At 44.6% G+C, this 24690-nt stretch overlaps 1 protein-coding gene across 1 annotated transcript; it reads left to right on the top strand.

Annotated features, from left to right (window-relative positions):
- The first annotated feature begins 11933 nt into the window (after nucleotides 1-11933).
- On the top strand, nucleotides 11934-24227 carry KCNV2 (potassium voltage-gated channel modifier subfamily V member 2). The gene is made up of 2 exons (XM_026519285.4): nucleotides 11934-13331; nucleotides 23380-24227. The coding sequence occupies exons 1-2, from the start codon at nucleotides 11934-11936 to the stop codon at nucleotides 23659-23661; spliced, it is 1680 nt and encodes a 559-aa protein (XP_026375070.3). The 3' UTR covers nucleotides 23662-24227.
- Nucleotides 24228-24690: the final 463 nt, after the last annotated feature.

Below are 24690 nucleotides of genomic sequence, written 5' to 3'. Positions count from 1 at the left end.
GCTAGCAAGTTAGAAATTCAAAGGGCTCATCTCACCAGCAATAAATGCTATATTTTTATTTTTTGTCACTTTGATATATGAATAACAGTAAAACTGAATACTTTTTCATTTGTTTTTATTATAGTATGTTCTCTCATACAAGGGTGGAAGTTGGCCTCCTTTTCATGTGCCTGGTTCAACTGAAGTATCTGTAGCATATATTCATTGGGTATTTCGTAGACTACTTTATAAATTTTCTGTTCATATTCTTTTGTCCTTAGCTATTCAATATTGTCTTGGAGCTATGAGCAAATTCAAAGAATATAATCTGCATACATGTTGAAATGCAGAGATAACTCTCTTGGTTTATTGATATGATTTTGTTTCCAGAAACCCTAGAAACTATTTTTAAAAAAAAATAGAATTCATAAGATAATTTGGTAAGATGGCTCAATACAAGATAAATATACAAAGATCAAGAACCTTTTTCTGCACTAGCAATGAGTACCTAGAAATGGAAATATAGGAGCTACACTGACAAAGGCCAATAAAGTGAATAAAGCATTTCAGGAGAAAATGAACAAGGTAGGCTTACAATTTTTGTAAATAAATCTATTAAGTCTTACCAAGAGTCATAAAACAAGATAGCTCCAAATGGAAAGAATAACTATTCTAGACAATTGCTCTACATTTATATTCAGCTTCAAACAAGACAGGGAAGGGAACGGCCTGGTATAGTTGAAGAATATCTCAGATTGCAGGTACCCTGGCACTTATAGTCACTCAGCAAACTCTTATTGGGCACTTACTCAGTGCCATACTTGGCTACACATGAGTAATAATCCAGATCTAGTCCCCTTATTCTCCCGGAGCTGATAGTGATTTAATAGTAATGAAAGACTCGTCTCTGTAAAATAATAAAACATGAGGGCCGGTAGGAGACACAACTTTAATGTGCCTATACTCACGCCATTGGTTGACAAATGTGGACACTGAGGTCCAGACAGGAGATGTGATTTATTAAAGTTTACACAGCTAGTAAGTTATCAAGCTGGTATTAGAACTCAGTTCTCTTGACTTCCTCAATATTCCACCCTGCCTTTCAGATTACAGTCTGGAGGCTTAGACTATACTCCTCAGTGTAGTCGAATCCAGTACTTAGATTACCTAGCACAACAGTACACATGACTAGAAGCATCAGACTTGAGAAAAAACTAGGCACTGTGATGGTGCTCAAACTCTATTAATATTTTGTTACACAACGAGCAGGATACAGATGAACAAGAGAACCCCAGCAGCCATTAAAATGATGATGTAAATATAGAAACAGATTTACATATGGAAAAATTACTATATCAAGTGAATAAAGGTTATAGAATGTTATGCTTATCACCATTTCATATATGTAAAATTATTTATAAAAATAGGAGTGTGAAATTACACAATATGTATATTTCATATGTATGGAGATATATATGTACACGTACAGCGTGTATGTACAGATATATATACTATACAGAAATATAACAATTCCTGGATGGATGTTCATCATGATGTTAATAGTAGTTACTTGGGGTAATAAGATATGAGATGCGTCTTATTTCCTTCTGTGTACATTTCTCTGTTGTTGTTCTTGTTGTTTTATATGATCTGGTATCTTTTTTAAAACAATAAAATTCAAAAGATAGATTGTTCTGAATAACTCCAGATATCAGGATCATGACCAATGGTTTGGAACAAATGTTCATGTTGGAACAGGGACATTGGATATAGAGATCAGAGCAGAATTTACTCATCCAGGAAAAACGAACGAGGAAACAAATCTGTATTTAGGACCAAATGATGCCCCTTTCTGAAGTTTACAAATAATCAGGAGGAGCTTTAATCCTTGGTGACACCTTTAGCCTCCATCAGCCCTGGACTGCCAATTTTTGGGCATCTTGTCACAGGAGGAAAGTAATCCCTACACGTAGAAAGTCCTTAGTTAGCAATCTTTCAGTTACATGCAGCTGAACATAATTATTAAAGATGAAAGCAATATAGCCCCTTTAAAATGATTTCACTTAGTCATAGTTTGTGATGTTTTTATAGAACAGAAGCTAAAATTGACTTTTGCTAATTTTAGAACAAATCAAGAGTGAAATTATGGGGGTAAGGAAAATCATTATCTTTCTTGAAAGAATAAGCTACTGTTCATCACAAGTCTTTCAGCAGCACCACACACAAGATTACCAACAAACAGTTGCTATGGCAATTAAAATAATTTTTATCTATTCTATAACTCTTTGTGGCAATGCCTTGCTAATCAAGTTCCAAACTGATCTTTCGTCCAGAGCGTGGATTTTCCTCATGGAGTTCTCTAAAGTCAGTTGCACGGCTTTGGAGTTTAATCTACATCAACATAAGAACAATACAGCCACAAATATATCTTTTAAATCTATTATTTATGTTTCCAGGGAGTGTAACTTCCCATACACCCATCCATCACCTAAAGTCTAACTCTTCTGTTCTGAATTTATGAATAACCTTTGCAGTGCAGGGTCATGATATTTTGAAAGCTGCGTGGAAAGTATTTCTCTGTGTAATTTTGCCGTGACTGGTAACTACCGCCCTATACCAACAAAACAGAAACAACCAACCAACCAACCAGTTTTTGGAGTTAAACTACATAGGCAATTTTAATAATATCATTGAGTCATTATTAATCATGTATAATCCCTTCCCCTTGCCATATTTATTAATCCTTAAAGGTTTCCAGAGAACTGTTCTATTCCAGCATTCTTCACATACCATCTGTTCAAGCTCGTTCTTCGTATTCTTACTAGCTTTTCACAGATGCCACTTTTCAAATTGGCAAATCTCCTCAGGAACATCACCTGGCTCTCATTGCCCCCTACTCCAGGGAGCCCCGAGTCATCACAGTAATATCAGCATCAGAGCAGATGTGCCATATTCTCTGGAATATTTCCCTCCCTTGGCAGAGTTCTTGAGTGCAAATTTTAAGGTTAAAAAAAAAAAACCCAAAACAAAACAAAAAACTTTTGGGTATGAGCATTTTCTGCAAATGCTTTCCCTATGTAACCAGTTCAGTGCTCACGAGCCTCATTTCTGCTCTCCAGGAGATTTGGTCAGAGAGCAATCTCTCTTCTCAGAGTACAGAGCAGAAACAGACACCCAGAGGCAGAGGCCAGGAGAGAACCCTGGAAACCAATGGAAGAGAGATGCAAAGCGGTGTCAAATTATACAAGGCTCCACTTTTTAAAAATGAACTGGGTCTACTCTACCATAGAGAATAGTCAGAGTTCTGGTTTGGGCAGAAGAGAAGATGTTGTTTCTGGAAGTTATGCGAAATACAACTGTGACTACCTACTCAACACAAAATGGAGGCCTGAGACATTTGCTGTGGAATTAGACCAGTGAAGGCCATTAGTCTGTGTAACGGATCTTAGCTCTTCATTAAATGTCAAGCTAGGATATCTAAATGACACAAAAGCACACCTTCCAGACGTACAACTTGCCTGTTCCACATGGACCCAACTTCAAGGTGAAAGACTAGAAAAGACACTGAAACAATGTCAAGTTAGGGGGAATTAGAACAGGGTTCTAGAGTCAGGTACTGATGAATCAGACACCTCAGTTTCCTATCTCTGAAGTGAGCAGTGGGAACAGACAACCACTGCGTCCCTCCCAGCTTGGAGGTCACGGAGGGCCTTATACACAATATATTTACACTTTACGTTGAATTGGCTTGCATCCACTTCCAGAACGGAAGAGGTGGCAAGATCAGTAAGGGGCAAAAAGAACAGAAAAGAACCATGAATCTTTAGGGCGAATCATAAACGAAGATCAGAAAAGTTTTTCTACGTAAAGGACACCCCAGTGGGGGCTGCACATTCTGCCACCGCAGCACAGAGGAGAGGAAGCTGGCCAGGTGGCCAGCAGACGAGCCCCAGATGCTTCATCTTTAAAAGAGGGAATTAAAGAAGATGGATGTGCTCGCAGAAGGGGGTGCACCCCCCCGGATTAAGCCTGATTACAGGACACTGACCACAAGAGTGTCTCCTCACAGCCTCCCGTCTCCCCATCCCTCACCCTTTCTTTTTCCAAACCCACAGAAAACCTTCAGTGGGTCAAAGAGGATTTCAATCGACTGAGACACTCTGCAATCGAAAGTTTCCATCCATTACACATTTTACCCGGGACGAGACCGGCAAATTTAAAGGAGGTGAACAAATCCTTCAGTAATTCAATTATCAGAAGAAATTCACCAGGCTTAACAAAAGCTTTCCCCTCAAAAAGCTCCTCTTATTCCTTTACTGGGGGCTGGGGAGACTGTTGGGGTTTTCTTATAATTTGTTTTGGCTTAGGTATTAATCACCCAGATCCTCATCTCAACTTCCCACTTTACAATTAGACCTTGGTCATTTACCTTTATCAACAAGGACTTCGAAGACCTTAGAGGAAATGCAGCTTCCCAAGTGAATACTAAACCTCTCTCTTTCTCTCTCTCTCTCCCCCTCCCCCAACTCCCTCTCCCCGCCTTGCCTTTCTCAGTACTAGGTCTGGGTAAATTCGTAAAAGTGACTGTATTCGGCAACCTTGCTCTTACCACTTACCTGAGTTTTTCCCTTTTAATTCTAGGCTCTTCCTGAGCCATCCCAATCTATCTGTTCTGAAATGCCCCACCCCAAGCCTACCCCACACCTATTCAGACTTCTCAGTCCCAGTGTTCCATTCACTGTTCTACCCCAATTCCCCAGTCTCACTCCCTTTTAGTCTTAAAAGTAGTAGGCCAGTTTATGTTGGCAAACTCATTTGACTAAGGAGTTTATGTCTTAAAAGTTCATTGCTCCTGGGGCCAGTGCGTATTTAAAAGAAAATCCAGGCACAGGTATCTTAATACTGTTCTGTCCAACATGGTAGTCCCTAGCCATACGTGACTATTAAATATAAATTAAGATTAAATAAAATTTTATTTTAAATTTTTTTAATTTAAAAACAATACTTATTTTAAATCTATTTTTCCTGAACCATGAGAGATTGTGGACTCAAACAAACTGAGGGCTTCAGAGGGGAGGGGGTTGGGGATTGAGATAGGCTGGTGATGGGTAGTAAGGAGGCCATGTATTGCATGGAGCACTGGGTGTTATACGCAAATAATGAATCATGGAACATTACATCAAAAACTAAGGATATACTGTATGGTGACTAACATAATAAAAAATTATTATAAAAATAAATTAAAAAAATAAAATCCAAAAATGCACATGTACTTGAGTGATAAAACTATAAAGAAGTAAGTACTTAAAAAGTCAGGATAATGTTTACTTTTGTGGGGAGGGAAGCAGATAACGAACAAGAAGAGTTTTTGGGTTATCTGACAGAATTGTATTTACTAACCTGGTTGTGGTTGCAAGGATGTTCACCTTAGAACTTAATAAACCACACATTTGTTCAAAAAAAAAAAAATCTAATTTTTCTGTCTCTCAGTGGCCCTAGTGGTGTTTTGAACCATACAAATATTTCTATCAATGTATGAAGTTCTAATAGTCAGCTTTCTCCTAACATAAAGGAATTCATTTTCATGGTGGACTGTGGATATGACCTATTTCTCGGCTGAGAAACTCTCCAGGGGCTAAAAATGAATATATTAGTGTGTTGGAGGTATATACTCAGGAATCGGGTAAGAGGTAGCTGGGCGAGGGAGAGATGGCTATCTTTTGATGAAAAGTATGTGCTAGCATTTGGCATAAGCAGGCCAACTGAAAATAAGGTAGAGAGGTGTTCTCTTTTTATATTAAAATGAAATCCTCCACCACCCATTGTACAGATGAGGAAATTGAGATGAAAAAGGTTGAAGTAATTTTTGCAAAGCTTTGAACCAGAATGCAAAATCTGGTCTCTGTTTTAACGTTCCTTGCGCTGTACCACACTGCCTGTCAATCTCTGTCACCAAAGAAAAGCAGGCAGGACTCCCAGCCACTGTTCCTGAAAGCCCAGTTTTCTTTCCCTTCAAAGGGGGGCTTGGGGTATGTCAGTGCAAAGTAGTAAATCTTTTTTTTTTTTTTAAGATTTTTTTTTTAAATTTCAGAGAGCGAGGACAGACAGAGCCAGAGCAGTGGGGAGCGTCAGAGGAAGAGGGAGAAGCAGGCTCCCCGCTGAGCAGGGAGCCCAATGAAGGGCTTGATCCCAGGACCCCCGGATCATGACCTAACTGAAGGCAGATGCTTAATCAAATGAGCCCTTCCCAGGCGCCCCCAAAGTAGTCAATCTTTTTTTTTTAACACATCTGAGATAATTCTAGATTTATATGCAGTTGTAAGGATACCGAGAGATCTTCAACATATTTTTCTACTCTGCTACATATTGGACACTCTACTTGGTGTTGGGCACAGAAACAAGATGGTCTTTGCCCTTGAAGACTTTAGGAGCTAGTGGAGAGCACACAAGTGAATAACTAATACAGAGCTGATTAAAACAAAACTGTAATGCCATTTTCACGTCTCAATGAGCAAACTGCAACCAGCAATGCTGTTCTAGCAGAGCTACTGGGAAGACCCTCCATACTTCAGAGCTAAGAGCGAGCAGTGCGAGGGGGCGCCTGGGTGGCACAGCGGTTAAGCGTCTGCCTTCAGCTCAGGGCGTGATCCCGGCGTTCTGGGATCGAGTCCCACATCAGGCTCCTCCGCTATGAGCCTGCTTCTTCCTCTCCCACTTCCCCTGCCTGTGTTCCCTCTCTCTCTGGCTGTCTCTATCTCTGTCAAATAAATAAAATCTTAAAAAAAAAAAAAAAGAGCGAACAGTGCGACGAACTGCAAAGCAAGCTGGCAAGAGGCATCAAATATTTCAATCTTCCAGCTAATAGTTTTGAGTGCCTGGTATATGCCAGGCAGTGGACTAGAACCTGTGGATGAGAACAAAGCAGACAATGTCCAGCCCTCTGGAACTCACAGTCTTGTCTTGTTGACAGGCAGAGAGCATTTGCAGGAAGGGCTCTGCTAGGGGAAGTCAAGCTTTTGGGGAAGCAGCTGTGGGAGGGCTGAATTCAGCTTTTGTGGGTGCGAGGAGGCTATCCCGGAGGACAGGCCAGGAGGAGTTAGCTCGCCACAGACAAAAGGTGCACACGAGTTGGCCAGGGGAAGAGGCGGCAGGCCGCTGTGGACAAAGACTAGCCTAAACTGGACGGACAGCAGGAGCAGCACGTGGGAAGGCTCGATATTCAAAGAGAATGGCCTAAGAAAATCTAGCCAAACTGTCTCAAAGAATAACTCAGAATACAAAAAACCAAGACAAAAACCCACAAACAAAAATCCCACCAAAAAAAAAAACAAACAAAAAAACCCCAAAGAATGAAAAAAAAACCTCTCAAACATATTTTTATCATATCATTACTTGTAATAGTGGAACACTGAAAAATAGTCATTTCCGTAAAAGAGAGTTGGTTTAGTTATAGACGGTACATCCACAATATAGAATATTTTGTAGCCATTTAAAATAAGGATTACTGGGGTGCCTGGGTGGCTCAGTCAGTTAAGCATCTGACTTCAGCTCGGGTCATGATCCCGGGGTCCTGAGATGGACCCCATGTCGGGCTCCCTTCTCCCTCTTCACCCTGCTCATGGCTCACTCTGTCTCAAATAAAATCTTCAAAAAAATAAATAAAATAACGATTACAAGTGCGATTTTTTAAATCAAAAATGCATATGTGAAAATGTTAAATGAAAAAAGCAGGATACATAATTTATGCCCAATATGAGCATGACCATGGTAAATATGTGTGTGTGTGTGTGTAATCGAATGGAAAGACGCAAGTTAAAATATTAACACTGAGCGTCTCTGGATGGTCAGATTATAGGTGGATTTTATGCATATGCCAATTTCTAACCTGCTAGTTAGTTTGGAGCAAAACCCAGCTCCACCGTTTACTTTGTGTGCAATCGTGGGCGAGTCATTTCACTCCGCTGTGTCCCAGTCTCTGCATCTGTGAACGAGGAGCAGCACCTATGTGAGAGGTTGTCGTAAGCATCAACATGGTGCAGTATCTGGGCGTGCTATTATTGGTGTATCGGTATTAGTGTTCTACTCTACTTTTTAAATTCTTCCATAATGCACTTATAGGACTTCCGTAACGGGAAACTTTTTAAGTCTCTCTGCATTAAAAGAAGTGCCTCACGTTCTAAGTTAGTGATGTGTCACCTTAAATGAAAACACTGACAAGGAGCAGCTAACCCATCTTGACAAAACACAGAGAAATGTCAGAGAAGGATCGCTCAAAGAGGAGGAGGATGTCTGAGCTGACTTTCGAAGGATAAAGATCGCAGAAGAAAGGCAGGAGGGAATTCAAGACAAATGAATCATCAAGGAAAGACTTGGAATCTTAGTCATTTCAAGGCAGAAGCCACTTGAAGATCATGCAGGTTTCCCTTTGCCCTACAAATTCTTCAAGGTGTTCCCATTCTACTTTTGGCCAGTTCTTTTTACTAGAAAGGGTTTCCACGTACGGATACTCATCTACCATTGTCCTCGCAAAGGAAAAAATCCAAGAACAAAATCCAAGCAACATGCCCACCCCGACAGATGCATTCGGGTGTAAAAGACAATTAAGCGCGGTCCATCCAGGCAATGCGCCCCAACTGATCCACGGTTGTGATGCCTGTGCTTAGCTTTGAGACGCCTCCCAGACATCGCTAACTCTCCTGGTCTTCGGTACAAAAGCTGCGACAGCACTGAAAGCTTAGGTAAGCAGCAGCATATGACTGCAATGGAAAGAGAGGCAATGAGAAATATGAAAAGAACGATACTCTTTTAAAACAGTGTCATCGCTTCGACATAGTAAAGGTACTTGTCAATAGTACTTGGCACCACAGAAAGAAGAGATGGAACTGGAGAAGTCAGTGGGTGGCTGGAGAAGCAACATCAACACTGTATGCCAAGAGCAGGACAGGAGAAGTGGGACAGTCAGGAACGTAAAGGCTAGGCCTGATTAGACGTTATCTTCAGCTTGGAGGTTTGAGGTCTACTGAGAGCTGAACAATGTCATCAAGGGCTGAGCCTGTCGAACCTGTGACCTGTCCCGATGACCCAGAAGCGTAATTAAAACTGACCTACGTGATAAAGACAGCACTGCTCACCAGGGGGGAAAGACAGATTATTCAGTTAATGTGTTGGGACATGTGAATAAAACCCTGGAAAACAGAGCTAAGTCCCTACTTCACTCTTTACCTCAAAATTAATTCTTGATGGATCAAATCCTTAAATGTGAGAAGTAAAACTGTAAGAAGAAAATTCTTTGAAAATTACACAGCAGTGAAGACTTTCCCAATATGCCACCACACTGAGAAGTCTTCAAATAAAAAATGTACAGGGGAAAAAAAAACCTCACTGAAGGTAAGTCAGACGTGAAACTTGCAATCCATACCCCAGGCAAAGGGTCTAGTCTCAAAATATAGATCGCTCTCCTTCAAATCGATAAGAGAAATACCAACCTATCGATGAAAAGCAGAAAAAAGAAATACAACTAATGACAGGAGGAGATGCTGAGCTGCATTCACAATGAGAGAAATGCAAATAAAAATTATCGCACATGTCATTTGTCACCTATCACATGGGCAGAGCTGCAGAAGCGTGATGGTGAGTTACGTATTAGTAAAATTTTTATGAGGGAAATTGGCATCATTGATCAAAATTGCAAAAATGCAGTCTTTGACCTGCAATTCCACCTCTAATAATTTATCCTTTATATGCCTTTTTTAAAACTTTTTAAAAAAGATTTTATTTACTTATTTGAGAGAGAGAGAGCAGGAGGAGAGGGAGAAGCAGACTCCCCGTGGAGCAGGGAGCCCGATGTGGGGCTTGATCCCAGGACCCGGGATCATGACTTGAGCCGAAGGCAGACACTTAACCAACTGAGCCACCCAAGCGCCTCCAAAAGCTTTTTATTCTGAAGAAATTCAAACACCTATGAAAGCAGAATAGCCTAATGAACCTCTGTGCCCCCATCACTCAGTGTCGACAGTTACTAACTCATGGCTTGTCTTAATGGATCTTACTCCCATGCTACGGCCACTCCCTTTCTCTCTCCCCCATATTCTCTTGAAGCAAAGCTCAGGTATCGTATCATCCCATCCATAAATACTTCTATTATGTGTTATGTGTCTCTAAAGGAGACACAGCCTTTAACATTACAAGACCATTATCACAACTAAGAGTATCCATAAGAGTTCCTAAATACCAACGAATTTCCAACTCTTGAAAATGTTTTAGGCTTTTTGTTTGAATCAGGTTTCCAAATGAGGCCCACACATTCCTATCAGACAGAACATCTGAAGTAACAGCAATCATTCACGCATGTGTAAGATGGTATCGTTTTCAAACTCTTCCCAAGGTATCTGTCCAATTTGCTCTGTCCTATCTGGTCAGGTTTCTCAGTGGTCCTTCCTCCATCTTGAACATGTGTGAAGTAACGTATACACAAAGTCATTCCTTTCACCGTTGTTTACAAGAGTCAAGATATAAAACAACCTGAATGTTTATCCCTGTCAGGCTACTTTCAAAGTCAGGTGGATATTTATGTTCAGGTATGAAAACAGCTCTAAGGCACACGGTTAATTGGAAAAAGCAATGTGTACAGTATGCTACGATTTGTGTTAATAACAGAGAGCTAGTCAGATGACAGATGGAGACAGGTTTTTGCTTGTATATGTTTAGGATATTTCTGGAAGAACAACCAAAAAGTATTCTGGAATAACAACAGTGGTTGCCTCCTCAGAGGCACATCTGATAACTGCAACTTCGGTTTGGGAGAGCGAGAAACTCTCTTCTCTAAGGCAACTTTGCACCTTTTCAATTGTTTGCCATCCACACTTATTAGCTCTTCAAAATAAACTGAATTTAAAAACATATCTCTGCTCAGAAAAAAATCCCTTCGTCTTCTCTGCTACCCTGTATTTTTTACTCACTCTTTTGCTGTGTTTACCTAACTCCATCACCCACAAAACTGCGAGCAACTGTGTCCCCAAAGATTTCCCATCCCCAGCATCTAGCACGTTGCTTTCCACATGGAAAGAGACTTAAAAAAAAAATTGTTTTAAATGTTGTCCCGAAGAATGATGAAGACTTTTTCCCTGAAATAAAGTCTGGCCACCTTTACATGTGGCCCTAAAAGAGCAGCTAAGCAGGACCAAAAGAACATGTACCCGCTAGTTCTGGGATCTATCTGGAAATGCGCTCTCATCCTTCCAAAGAGGGAAGGAAAAGAGAGGCAGAGAAACAGAGACAAAAGGGGATCGAAGCTGGGTCTGAGAAGATCAGACTGGACTAAAGCAGGGCTCTTAAGCAGAATCCATTTGGGAAGAAACCATCATGTGAAAGAACGGGAAGGGGATCGCTTGAAGTCTTAGGTGATCCGAGCAAGGGCTACGCTAAGAAGAAAACAGGCTTATGGTGAAGTCCGCTTTAAGCATTCTGCTGCCCTTCCTGTCCTTGTTCCTGCAGAGGCTGCAACTTCAATAGTGAGGCCAGGACACAGGCATCCGGATTCTAGAGCTAATTCGCTGGATTTCACACCAGCGCCAGCATCCTGAGCACTTCCTAAGGACAGGCCTAAGGGTTGGCGACATTTTTATTAGCAATAAGCCCTGCCACCTTCTGATTATCTACAGATTTAAGACCACATAACCAACCCCGACGTCAGTGCAGGCAGAGGGGGAGGAAACCAGCTAAGAGGCTCTAAATCCCTCCTAACACTTGCCGCTTCCGTATCAGCAAGATTAGAGCAGTCAACAGCCATCTGCGCACGTTCAGACTCCAGGGGCCAGACTGGGACCGTCCCTCGTCCCGGGCAGGCTGCTCCAAGTCAGTGCAGGGTACAGGCGCCGTCCTCCCGGTGGCAGTGACCAGCCCAAAAAGCCCACGACAGCCAGGAAGGCAAAGCAAGGGGCTCGCCCCCTGCAGCCATGCTGAAACAGAGCGAGAGGAGGCGGTCCTGGGGCTACAGGCCCTGGAACACTACGGAGGGTGAGGAGGCGTCCCAGGCCGGCGGCGGCCCGCACCGCAGGAGCGTCTGCTCCCTGGGGGCCCGCTCCGGCTCCCAGGCCAGCATCCCGCCCTGGACCGAGGGCAACTACAACTACTACATCGAGGAGGACGAGGATGGGGAGGAGGAGGACGACCTGAAGGACGACCCGGGCGAGGACGATCGGCAGCCAGAGGCCGCGGCCGCCCAGCCGGACGGCCGCACCGACCTTCCCGCTGTGTCGTCCACGCTGAACGTGAACGTGGGCGGCCAGAGCTACCGCCTGGACTACTGCCAGCTAGCCTGTTACCCCAAGACGCGCCTGGGCCGCCTGGCCATGTCCACCAGCCGCAGCCGCCAGCTGGGCCTGTGCGACGACTACGAGGAACAGACGGACGAGTACTTCTTCGACCGCGACCCGGCCGTCTTCCAGCTGGTCTACAACTTCTACGCGTCCGGGGTGCTGCTGGTGCTGGACGAGCTGTGCCCGCGCTGCTTCCTGGAGGAGCTGGGCTACTGGGGCGTGCGGCTCAAGTACACGCCGCGCTGCTGCCGCATATGCTTCGAGGAGCGGCGCGACGAGCTCAGCGAGCAGCTCAAGATCCAGCGTGAGCTGCGCGCGCAGGCGCAGGCCGAGGAGGCCGAGGAGCTCTTCCGCGACATGCGCTTCTATGGGCCGCAGCGCCGCCGCCTCTGGAACCTGCTGGAGAAGCCCTTCTCGTCCGTGGCCGCCAAGGCCATCGGGGTGGCCTCTAGCCTCTTCGTGCTCATCTCCGTCGTGGCGCTGGCGCTCAACACGGTGGAGGAGATGCAGCAGCAGGCGGAGCAGGGCGCGGGCGGCGGCGACCCACGGCCCATCCTGGAGCACGTGGAGATGCTGTGCATGGCCTTCTTCACGCTCGAGTTCCTGCTGCGCCTCGCCTCCACGCCCGACCTGCGGCGCTTCGCGCGCAGCGCGCTCAACGTGGTCGACCTGGTGGCCATCCTGCCGCTCTACCTGCAGCTGCTGCTCGAGTGCTTCACGGGCGAGGACCAGGGGCACGGCCGGGGCTCGCCGCGGGAGCACGACATAGAGACCGTGGGCCGCGTGGGCAAGGTGGGCCAGGTGCTGCGTATCATGCGCCTCATGCGCGTCCTGCGCATCCTCAAGCTGGCGCGCCACTCCACCGGCCTGCGCGCCTTCGGCTTCACGCTGCGCCAGTGCTACCAGCAGGTGGGCTGCCTGCTGCTCTTCATCACCATGGGCATCTTCACCTTCTCGGCAGCCGTCTACTCCGTGGAGCACGACATGCCCGACACCAACTTCACCAGCATCCCCCACGCCTGGTGGTGGGCCGCGGTGAGTACTCAGGCTCCGGCTTCCCCGCCCCCCAACCCAGCCTGGAAGAAGCCAGTCCTCCGGTTCCTGGGTTATCCGCCGCCTGCCTTGCTTTGTTCCCGGACCTTCTCCCCACCTTGCTTAGGGGCCACTGCTCTCTCCAGGCCTTTGCTGCATCCAGCGAACAAAAACGAGTTGGAAAGACAAAGTCCAGTAAGTAACTGGAATTTCCAAATGTAGATTTAGTCTCAAATTCCTGGGCAGTCTGCTTGTAAGGACGATTCCTTGTTTCTGCATGTGGGAAAAGCCATCAGCCTCATTCTTACTCGCCACTTATCGAACACCTGTTGTCCTAAATGGTTTGTAAAGTTTAACTTGGTTCAGTATCATAACCCTGTGAAATGGTTAGGATCTTTTAAAAAAAAAAAAAAAAAAAAAAGAGGACACATTGGAAGTGGCTTCCAATTTGCAGGAAACCCTACATTTATGCAGGGAAAAAGTGAGACTCGGCAGACCAGTGTCCCCCCAACTGAAATCCCACTGCTTCTAGCCAATCCTGAGTGTGGAAAGAAGCATCTACAACTGAAACTTGCCCCAGTGTCACTGAACCTCCTTTAGGACGTGGTATTCTTGCCCCATTCTACAGCCGGAGGAATGGAGGTACAGAGGGTTTGAGTGTAGACACCCAGCTAAAGGTAACGGAGCTAGGACCCAAACCTAAGACCATACAAGACACAATCCATGCCCTTCCCACACCCAGCACTGCGTCTTTCAAGCTTCATTTCTGGGGCATGCCTTGCCTATTTTGCAGTCTTTTGGTCATTTTTGTTGTTTTCTTTGGTATTTGCCTCTTTGTAGAAATTTATGTCATTTACTCAAATATCTGTATTTCTGGTATGTCAGGCTAAATCCCTGGCAAATCCCTGAATCACCGGACATGCTGCTTGATAAGTTGACATTTGTACATAGAGGGAAGAAGTGGGTGTGTGATTTTCTCCATTTTTAGAAGTAGACGGTTTATAATGCCGTTAAAAACATTAAGCAAATATAACCAGTTTTTCCCATGTAAGGAACTAGGTATTTTCAACATTAATGCTGGGTGTGTTAGAACCCAGAGTCTGGTATGAATTTCCGAGATGAACCAACCCAGGGCTACTAACAGTGTAGTTCAGTGAGATGGAAGGTTTAAATTTAGATTCTAGTCCCAGATCTGCTAATAACTAGGACCCTAAATAATTGTGAAACCTCACTCCCTTACTGCCTGTCCTCAGTTTTCTTGTCTCTAAAAAGGGGTGCCTACTGAGCTCTATAATTCACTTAGTCTTCTGTCACTGAAAAGCAGAGCACTCACATGTCAAACGGGATTTGTGAGCTCTCTTCCGTGATGGGATGACGTTAGGCTCGTCCCGGTGAGCTAGCCCATTGCTGCATCTCTGACCGTATTCCAGGTGACAAAAGGTCATCCCCATAGTAGATAAACCATGTGTACAGATGGAGCTGATACAGGATGCTTTGTCCCCAGCAAATGACATGTACGTTGGAGGTGAGTAAAGCCGGAAGGGAAAAGAGCAAATCTTCAAGCTGGTGATAAACTACCGAGTTTGCGGGTCAAGTTCCCATTTATCGAAGTATTTCAGAAGACTGGCACGTATGTAGGTGGGGCCTAGGGGACATTTTGATACTATACTTTCAACCCATGAAACTCTTCAAAATTTTGTCTATTAATACAAAAATTGGTATGAATTCTGTTGCTACTAATGATTTTTTTAAAAAAAATTTCCTGAAGTGAATGCCTATTGATTCCATTTAATTTCTTGATCTGCTTAATGTACAATGACACTTAAAACTTTCAAATTACCCCCGTTTTATGTTAACTAAAATTGTTTTAGTCAAAATAAGTTTTTCCCATAAGTTTTACAATAAAAATTGAATCCCTATTCAATTGTTATCGATAATAAATTTTAGTAATTATTGCTTTTGCCAATGAGGGGTTTTCTTTCGTGGCCATTATCTTTATCAGGCACTATTTTCACAGGCCAGAATTTGCACATTTCAGCTTTACTGTTGACCAACTTTAACCTTCACCCATTGCCTTAGTCCATCTTACTGAGAATTTTATAGACTAGTAAAAGTCATTACAAATTAGATACTTCTAAACTAATCTACGAAAACAATAGGAGCAGTTCCCCCTTGAACACTGAAACTCTGCTCTATGCCCCAGGACAACATAGATTAAGCAGATTCTTTTCCATACTTATGATGGCATTCCACATTGTGTACCAAGGGTCTATATTCTCAGCAGAGCAGAGAGAAAAGAACGCGGTCAAAATGATGCAGACAGAATGTCTTGTTTCCTTATGTAGACGCCAAAAACAAGATGCAAAACATGCAGACGAATTCTTCCTGAGAATCACAAAATCCAGCTTACTCATTCACTGAGCTGGGATTGCCAAGTGCTCATCTAAACACCAGGGGTACTGGGTGATTGAACAAAAACCCCAAAAGATGAATTTCTTTCCCTCATGGACTGTACATTCTAATGGAGAAAGAGAATATATAATTTCAGATACTGGTGCATCTTGTGTGAGCTAAGAGGACAGAGAGAGCTGGCTGTAGAATCTGTCGTTGATAGGATGGCCAGAGAAGCCCTCCTGGAGAAAAAGGACATTGAGCTGAAATTTGAAGGGTGAGAAGAAACCCATCTATATAGACATGACTGAACAGAAATGAGAAGAAGTGGAATCCCGAAACTAACTCAGGTGTGGTTATCTTCAAGCCTTTTATTGATCACACATCTCGTAATTTGAAATTTTTTGAGCACACACCCATGATAAATGTGTGTTCAGCTCTTCGTAAATTATGTTACTTATTACTATAATAATGATGCATCACAAACTGCCACAAAACTTAATCACCTAAATTGTCAAGCATTGATTGAGCTTATGAGTTTGCGAGTCCACAGTTCAGGCTGGTTTCAACCAGAATGTTCTTCTCATTTGGGCTGGTGCCAGTCACTCCTATGTCTAATGATCGGCTGGCTGACAGCTGGGATGAAAGAGGGGACTAGAACACATCTCCTTCACCCTCCAGCAGTCAAGTACCCGTGGCCATGGCAATGGGCAAGAGAGGGAATGCAATCTCAATCATGTGAGCACTGCGTAAGTTTCTGGTCATGTCATTTGCTCAACCCATTGGCCAAGGCAAGTCACAAGGCCAAAATCAGAGTCAAGGAGCAGACCAGATGAGCCCACCCAGTGTAGGAAAGCACTGAAAAGTTTTATGGCAAAGAGCTTGGATGCAGGAAGATATAAAGAATTGTCCACTGACAAGACATTTTTCCAGAGGAGACGTACACATGGCCAACATACACGTGAAAAAATGCTCAACATCATTCATCATCAGGAAAATGCAAATCAAAACTGCAATGAGAGATCCCCTCCCACCTGTCAGAATGGCTAGAAAAAGACAAGAAATAACAAGAATCGGCAAGGATGTAGAGAAAAAGGAGCCCTCATGCACTGTTGGTGGGAATGTAAATTGGTGCAGGCACTGTGGAAAACAGTATAGAGGTTCCTAAAAAAAAAAATAATTAAAAAATAAAAATACCGTACAATTTAGGAAATCCACTACTGGGTATTTACCCAAAGAACATGAACAGAGTAATTTGAAAAGATATATGGACCCCTATGTTATCTGCAGCATTATTTACAATAGCCAAATTATGGAAGCAGCCCAAGGGTCCACTGATAGATGAATGGATAAAGATGTGGTATGTGTGTATGCGTGTGCGCACGCACACACACGCGCGCGCACACACACACACCCACACGGAATATTACTTAGCCATAAAAAAGAATGAGATCTTGCCATTTCCAACAACATGGATGGACCTAGAGAGTATTATGCTAAGTGAAATGAATCAGAGAAAGACAAATGCCACATGATTTCACTTATATGTGGAACCCTAAAAAATAAAATGAATAAAATAAGCAGAAACATATCCATAAATACAGTGAACAAATTAGAGGTTGCCAGAGGGAAGGGTGGCGGGGGGATGGGTAAATAGGTGAAGGGCGGTGCGAGGTACAGGCTACCAGTTATGGAATTTTAAATGACAGGGATGAAAGGTACAGCATAGGGAATATAGTCAATGGTGTAATCGGGTTGTATGGTGTGACAGATGGTAGCATAACATAATGTGTAGACTCACTGAATCACCATGTTGTTCACCTGAAATTAAGGTAACATTGTATGTCAACTATGTTTCCATTAAAAAGAATTAGGTAATACAGTCATTCTGCTGTAGTAAGCTATTACTGCTCAAATATATGTACACGTCAGAAAACACATACTCACTGATAGTGTTTTCCTGACTTCAGTGCTGTCTGCCTTGTACATTCAACCTCATTAGAGACAGATTCTCTAAGGCATCCGTCCATGTGCTGCTCGTACTTTTAGACAACCCCAAACGCAGACTTACTTTTCATCATCTTCCCTCTCTCTATGCCAAGGATCCTACAACCTTCCTCTGTAATTCAGCTCAAGGTTTTAAGAGGCATACAGTCATTTTCATTACTGTGAATACTTCAGCAGCTGCAGAACAAATCCCTCGTGGACATTCACGTCTGCAAATGCTCCCGCATTAGGATGTGAGAGAGCCCCGTCCTCCTCGTCCGTCAAACGGAGATTATTGTAAGCGCTAGTGTAATAGGGAACATATGTAAGCTGCTAGCCTGTAGTACCTCCGCCATAAATAGAAGCTACCATAGCTGTCTAGTTGATAGTCTGTATCACGTGGAAGCCATAACCTTTGCTTCCAGATGCATCGGGGGGGGGGGGGATAAAACAGAAGTGATTCCTTCTCTGCTGGAAAAAGAGAGGCTGTAAGACATGCGAACGGGTCAGCTGTTCTCTCCTGGGAGAGCCTCTGCGTGTCCAGGAAAACAGGCGCGCCCCCGGAGCCGCTCCAGCCATGATGGGCCCCTCCCAGCCGCCTGCGCGTGGGAAATGCATGGCCCAGCTTGGCAAGAGCAGTCAGCTCTGTGAGGACGCTGTCATCCCTGGCCTCCAGCGTGGCTCTGTGTGAAAGCAGAAAAGGGCGACTGGACTGTTCAACGGGCCATTTCCTCCTGAGCTTCAAGAGTAAGTGAAAACTATAGAAACCAAACTATAGAAACCAGGAAAAACTATAGAAACCAGGAAACTGTCATGAACTCATTCCTCCAAAAACTAACAAAAACTCCTCAAAAAGAAACTTTCTAGCTGAGGGAACAGAGAATTGTGCCTATCTCTGTTTTCCCAAAGCGTGTTACCATTTCCTTGCAAATAGGTGGCACTTACAAGATCACTGAGACTTGATTCGATTTGATTTGTATGGATTGATTGCTGGCTTTAAGAATACCCCTTTGGTCGGGGCGCCTGGGTGGCACAGTGGTTGAGCGTCTGCCTTCGGCTCAGGGCGTGATCCCGGCGTTATGGGATCGAGCCCCGCATCAGGCTCCTCCGCTGTGAGCCTGCTTCTTCCTCTCCCACTCCCCCTGCTTGTGTTCCCTCTCTCGCTGGCTGTCTCTATCTCTGTCGAATGAATAAATAAAATCTTTAAAAAAAAAAAAAAAAAAAAAAAAAAGAATACCCCTTTGGAAGGTGCATCAGCCAACTCAGGACAACAGGGGGGGAAAAACGTGGCTATTTTAAACAGATGGAATTTATGCAGGGTTATAGATATGCAAGGGTTAGAAGGTTGGAAGAGCAGCGAGGGGAAACAGAGAACCCAGAGATGGTTACTGCATGGAAGAGCTGTCAACCCTAGAACTGGGGGAACAAATACAAAGTGGAACCCACGAGAACAGAGAAGGAGCCGCTGAGGGGCTGTCGTGGGGACTCCTAGGATGACACCATGAGGTTAGTGTCCTATGTGCCAAAAGATGCTTGAGCCATGGCTATGTGCTTATTGGAGGACGGCGACAGACACCAAAAGCAGGAATAGAGACCCTTAGTTCCTCACCCACCTCCAGCGTCCCAACACTATCTCATTTGCAGAACACAACCAGAAGCCAGCACGCAAGGGGGTCTGGGAAGTGTAGTTTGCAGACTCCCAGCTGCAGGACTCCACGGAAGAGTACAGAGGGTGTCTCGCTTGGGACTGAGAGACAAGGGGTAAATGTCTGGCACAGATGGCAGTAAAGGGAGGCGGCATCCTCTCAGATCCGTCAGAAATAGCAAGGAGACCATAAACAGGGCAAAGGCTCTTAGGCCCTTTTAGGACTTTTGCAACTGTGGACTCCTGACTCTGGCGTGGTCCCCTTTTAGGTCTTTAAATTGTGATCCTCCTGTGGGCCAGTAGGCCTGGTGGGACATGATGGTAGAAGGACGGGAGTCGTAGAGGATAGGGAAAAGTACCAAGCACACCGTGAAGGCGGAAGACGTCATCATTATCCCGTACCTTCCTATGGCTGGAGGAATAGATTTGCCTCAGCTTTTGCACGTCTCCTCCTATTGCACAATTTATATACACAGCACGACTTCAACATATGAAAAAGGCTGGTTGGTCCTCTTTAAGATCCTCTCCTCACCTGTGACCTCATTCTAACAGTGCTTCCACCCCTCAAAACATTCTTCGAATTCCACTGAGGAATTATCTTTGGAGACTGTGATATGTCCATTTACTTCTTTGTAATGGTGCCAGATCTTTACCTTTTGGAGGGTGGATTTGATATTTTAAAATACAGTCCATACCCTTGAGTTTAAGACTGACATCTAGAGTTAACCCTTGAGGTGGCTAAGACTACTTGTTTCAAGGTCATGCCACTGAAGCCTCTGTGCAGATTCTAAACCAAAGAGGAATTCCTCAAATATTTGTCACAGCAGCACGGATCGGCTACATATAGCCTTTGAAGCAAAATCCTTTAAAGGACAACATGCACTGAGGTGTGTAATCATTTTAGCCAGAAACCGCTAGTGTTCACCACCTCAGATTGTTTGGGGTCACTAGAAGGGGTGTTCATTATTTTGAAAAATCAGTTGTGTTCCCTGGGATCCTATTTCCCACATGCATCGATTACCGAGTGCCAAGATTTCATCTATGTCTCATTCATTATGAAGGAAACAAACATTCCTCGTTGAAGGAGAAATTCCTTCTGAAGTATCAGAGGAAAACTGGATGCTTGTCCTCCTTGTGATGGTTAGGAGGCCAAGATTTGCTGATTAATGGGTGAGCTCCTGGGGGAAGGTCACATTCTGGTTCTTGGGACCCAAAGGCTATGGAAAATATGTAAGCCTTCCACGGAATGGTACGTTTCCAGTTAATGGAGTGGCTCAGCCAGCCAGTGTTTCCAGATATTAAGACGGATTGCAGGAATTCTGGTCACATTTCCAGACCCAACCCCTCCTCATGTGAGAACTCACTCTGTGAGGTCACATGCATCAATCTAAGGTTTTCCATTTTTAATGTTCATGAAGGGAGAAATGGGTTTGGTCTGTGGAAAGTGGAGAAAAGTCCTCCAAAGCCAAGGAGCTCTGCATTCCTCTTGGAGCCAAGGAGCAAGAACCACGTCACTGGTTGAGTCAAACTGTCCACAGAACAGACAATGCAAAGATTAGCTGTGCTTTTTGAGCAAATTCTTCAGGACCAGTCACACAGAGCCTCCTAGCAAAGAGATCTTTCCTCTAAAAATAAAGATCCAAGACATACAAAAATATTTAGACTATTATGAGCATTAAATATTTAATCTCCCTTAAGCCAACAACTCTCTTTGCTTTTGACTCTTCACTCAAAGTTCAGCCAAAATAAATAAATAAATAAAAATGAAGTGGAGGTTGGGAGTGAAGTAAAGCCAGTGTGGGGATTGATCTGAAGTTTACGATAGGCACTTTGTCTCAATTATCTTCCTCTGCGTCCTCCTAGCCCCCTGCCCTCCCATCTTGCAGGCTGGTTTAGCTCAGAGCCTCTGCTTTGGCCTTTCGTGGATGTTTGCTGTCCTTAACTGCCCCTTCCTATCACTCATCTCTGTTCCCGGACTCCCTGTAGGCTTCCTCCAGGGCAAGTAGACCGAGTGACTCAACACTCACAGAGGTAGGAGTGCTGTGCTTCGTGACCTATGAAAGCCATGGTTCAGTTCATGTACCCGGACAGAGACCTCACTCAGGTTCTTTTCCTTCGGGTACAGCCAGTGACAAGACACACGCACAAACATACTTTGAGATTAACCCACAATCTCACTGTACCACTGCCTCTCATCAAGGGGCGAAAATCTGGAGCCAGAGGGACCCCCTGTGCCGTTTCCCTCCTGTTCAGCAGGGTCGAAGCAGGAGCCCGTTTCCACAGCCCATTGGTCTCATAAGCATGAGAACTAACATTATCACTCACACACCACACCAGACACTCCTTATTCCCTTAACACCCCTACGGGGTAGGTACGGCTATTGTCCCCGTATTTCACAAGTAGAAACAGAGCCCGAGAGAACGGAGGGGACTTGCCCAAGTCACACAGCTGGGAGATGGACTCAGAGCCATGTAGCCTCAAGCCATCTCGGCTTCCTTAAGCCGGTCTCCACCATCCTGCCTCTCTGAGGTGCTTGCTCGTGTTGTCCACCATGGGAAGGGGCAGCCCACCCTCAGCAGGGCCCTCCCCGGAGATGGAACAGTGAGAGGTGGTACGTCCCCCGCCCCGAAGAGGAGGTCAGGCTTCCACTCTTTTATGGTCTGGAAGGAGCTGTGGTTCTCATCAGAGACACCAAATCAGCCCAGGTGGCCTGCTTCTCTATGCCATCCTAACTAAGCAATCGCACTTACCCTAAGTTCTAACTAACCCTTACATCAAAACAAAAATGTTTACATTTCTGAGCTAAACACCATCTTCGTATGGGTCAACAGGCTGTGCCTTTTACTACCATCTGCCAGAAAATCATGGCAAAACCACAAATCAGTGAAGCAAACAGTGCCCCCTGGAGTTGTGCAAAGCACAGGGGTTTTTTGTTTTTTTGTTTTTTTTCAACTAAGCAACAGCCTATGAGCCTTCTAGTAATTTAGCCAATAGTCCGGGAACCAACGGGAGGCTCAGTACATGAGGCTTAAAAAAAAAAAAAATAGGCCCCAAGAGATTTTCCCAGGTTTTCTGCCTCCACTGACTGATAACTAGTCCCATGGGTATCTGCATTTTAAAGCAGAAGCTTGTTAACCTAAATAAATCTCTAATTAGTGGAATTTAAAGCAGTGTGCAAGAGTGATGGGAGGAATTTCATGCAGGATGAACCTATTTTTGGTCTGTGATGTCTTACAGAAAAGTCCCTTTGCAAAATAATGAGTGTGTGTTTCTCCAGACATTTGCAATTACAGCATCTCATATACAGTCTCTCATCTGAACGACATAAGAACTGAGAAGTATTATAATTGTCTCCATTTTAAAGATGAGAGAAGCACTACAGATGAGGCTGTCTAATGCCTTTCGTGGGCCTGATACTGGGTTAAGTGCTTTATATTCATTTCCTTATTTAGTCTTCAGGAGAAGATGACGTGTTGGGTAGTATCCTCCTATTTCAGATGAAGGAACCAAGGTTTAGCGACTGAATGTTTTGCTCACGGGTATTCAGCGGGGAAGGGTCAGAGTTGGGACTTGGACTCACGTATGACTGCTTCTAAGCCCGAGCTCTTCCCGGTATGCCTATTTTGTGAGTAAAACCAGGGCCCCTGGTCCTAAAGCTGGCCCCTCTGAGGGGAGGCAGAGACTAACATTTATTGAAGCCTTGCTACCCCAGGAAATCTACTCCTGGTATCTTCTGTGCTCTCTGCAACCCCCTAAAGCAGCTATGATCTCCCCTGTATTGTGTAGAAGAAAATATATAATAGTCAGAATTTAAGCCCAAGACTTCCAGTTCCACGGCTGTGTTCTTTCCATGACGCAGATCCTGCAGGCGAACCTTCTGGTCCCTCCTAAAGCTGGCTCTGTGGGAGCTGTTACCTGACCTACGTGTACCTTCAGGGAGACAGAGGACACTGTCCCACCTGGTTCTCTCCTTGTCTTCTCCTCCATCCCATTGCTAACAATTCCATCCCGCTTCCTTTCCTGTACAGGTGAGCCTCTCCACTGTGGGCTACGGAGACATGTACCCAGAGACCATCCTGGGCAGGCTTTTTGCCTTCCTCTGCATTGCTTTTGGAATTATCCTCAACGGGATGCCAATTTCCATCCTCTACAACAAGTTCTCTGACTACTACAGCAAGCTCAAAGCTTATGAGTATACTGCCATGAGAAGGGAAAGGGGAAAGGTAGAGTTCCTGCAAAGAGCCAGAAAGAAGATGGCGGAGTGTTTGGCTAGAAGCCACCTACAGCCCCCACCAAGGCAAGAGAGTTGATGTTTTGAAGGACACGTGGCTGACAGACCCCGTGAACCTCAAGGTTTCAATGCTCCTGTGTATTATCAGAATTGACAGTACAAGGACACAGGAGGTAGTCATACACAAGGGCATCCAGTTCAGAGTTCTATGCCTGGAAATGTCCATTTTGGCCCCAACTGGAACTGCCTCATTTGTTCTTTAACTGTGTCGTGAGAGTCTGACCTCCCCAGTGACACTGGTACTGAAAACTCCTTGAGAGGAGCAACATCTTAGATTTCTAGTACAGCTTCTCATGGCTTCTCAATAAGCATTTTTAGACTTGAGTTGACATGAGAAGAGTTTCCTTGAAGAAAAGAAATCCCTAATTTTCCAGAGAGAAAGAGAGAATGTTGCAGCATGAGCTTTAGAGTTAGACCAACCTTAGTCAGAAGCCCAGACCTACCGGATGTAGCATTTCGGGAATTTGCTTTCACTGTCTGTGCCTCAGTTTCTTCCATTGTGGAAAGTAGGTAGTAAGACCTACCTTGTAAGATCAGCATGGGGACTGGAGACAGTAAATGCTCAATAAATGGTAGCTGTTAAAATTGTGTGAGTGGTTGTTTGTCTAAGACACTCTCCAAACAGGTGGTTCTCAGCCCAGGGGTATTTGGCACCCCCAGGCCCCCTTGCTCCCGGACATTTGGCAATATCTAGACATGTGTTTGACCGCCACCCCTGCGAAGGAGGATGGGAGTGGCTACTGGCATTTCACAGGTGAGGCTTGGGATGCCGTTCTGTATGCAGCAGACAGCCCCGCGACAAAGGATTATCTGAGCCCAAAGTCAACAGAGCCAAAGCTGAGAAAGCCTCATCTAGACGGCGCACAGGAGGCCCCAGACCGGTCCTGTGAAACAGCCCAAGTGCGCTAATCACCCTCTCTCGAGAGGCACCCTGACATGTCCTCCCCTCTCAGGCCTCCTCTCCCTCACCTTTCCACAAAAAGAACATAAATTTTTTAAAAACCCTGCCTTCTGGACAGCTGTTCTGGACCGAGCGCTGAAGGAAGGG

Source organism: Ursus arctos, unplaced genomic scaffold (genome assembly GCF_023065955.2).
Source record: "Ursus arctos isolate Adak ecotype North America unplaced genomic scaffold, UrsArc2.0 scaffold_33, whole genome shotgun sequence".
Taxonomy (NCBI): domain Eukaryota; kingdom Metazoa; phylum Chordata; class Mammalia; order Carnivora; family Ursidae; genus Ursus; species Ursus arctos.
The sequence above is the reverse complement of the archived record's forward strand: the minus strand, read 5'-3'. Positions and strand labels throughout refer to the sequence as shown.

Excerpts from the sequence above, each read along its gene's own strand:
- KCNV2 (XM_026519285.4), top strand. The coding sequence starts at position 11,934 with ATGCTGAAACAGAGCGAGAGGAGGCGGTCCTGGGGCTACAGGCCCTGG. Across the intron at positions 13,332-23,379 it reads ACGCCTGGTGGTGGGCCGCG|GTGAGCCTCTCCACTGTGGG; the intron begins GTGAGTACTCAG and ends TTTCCTGTACAG.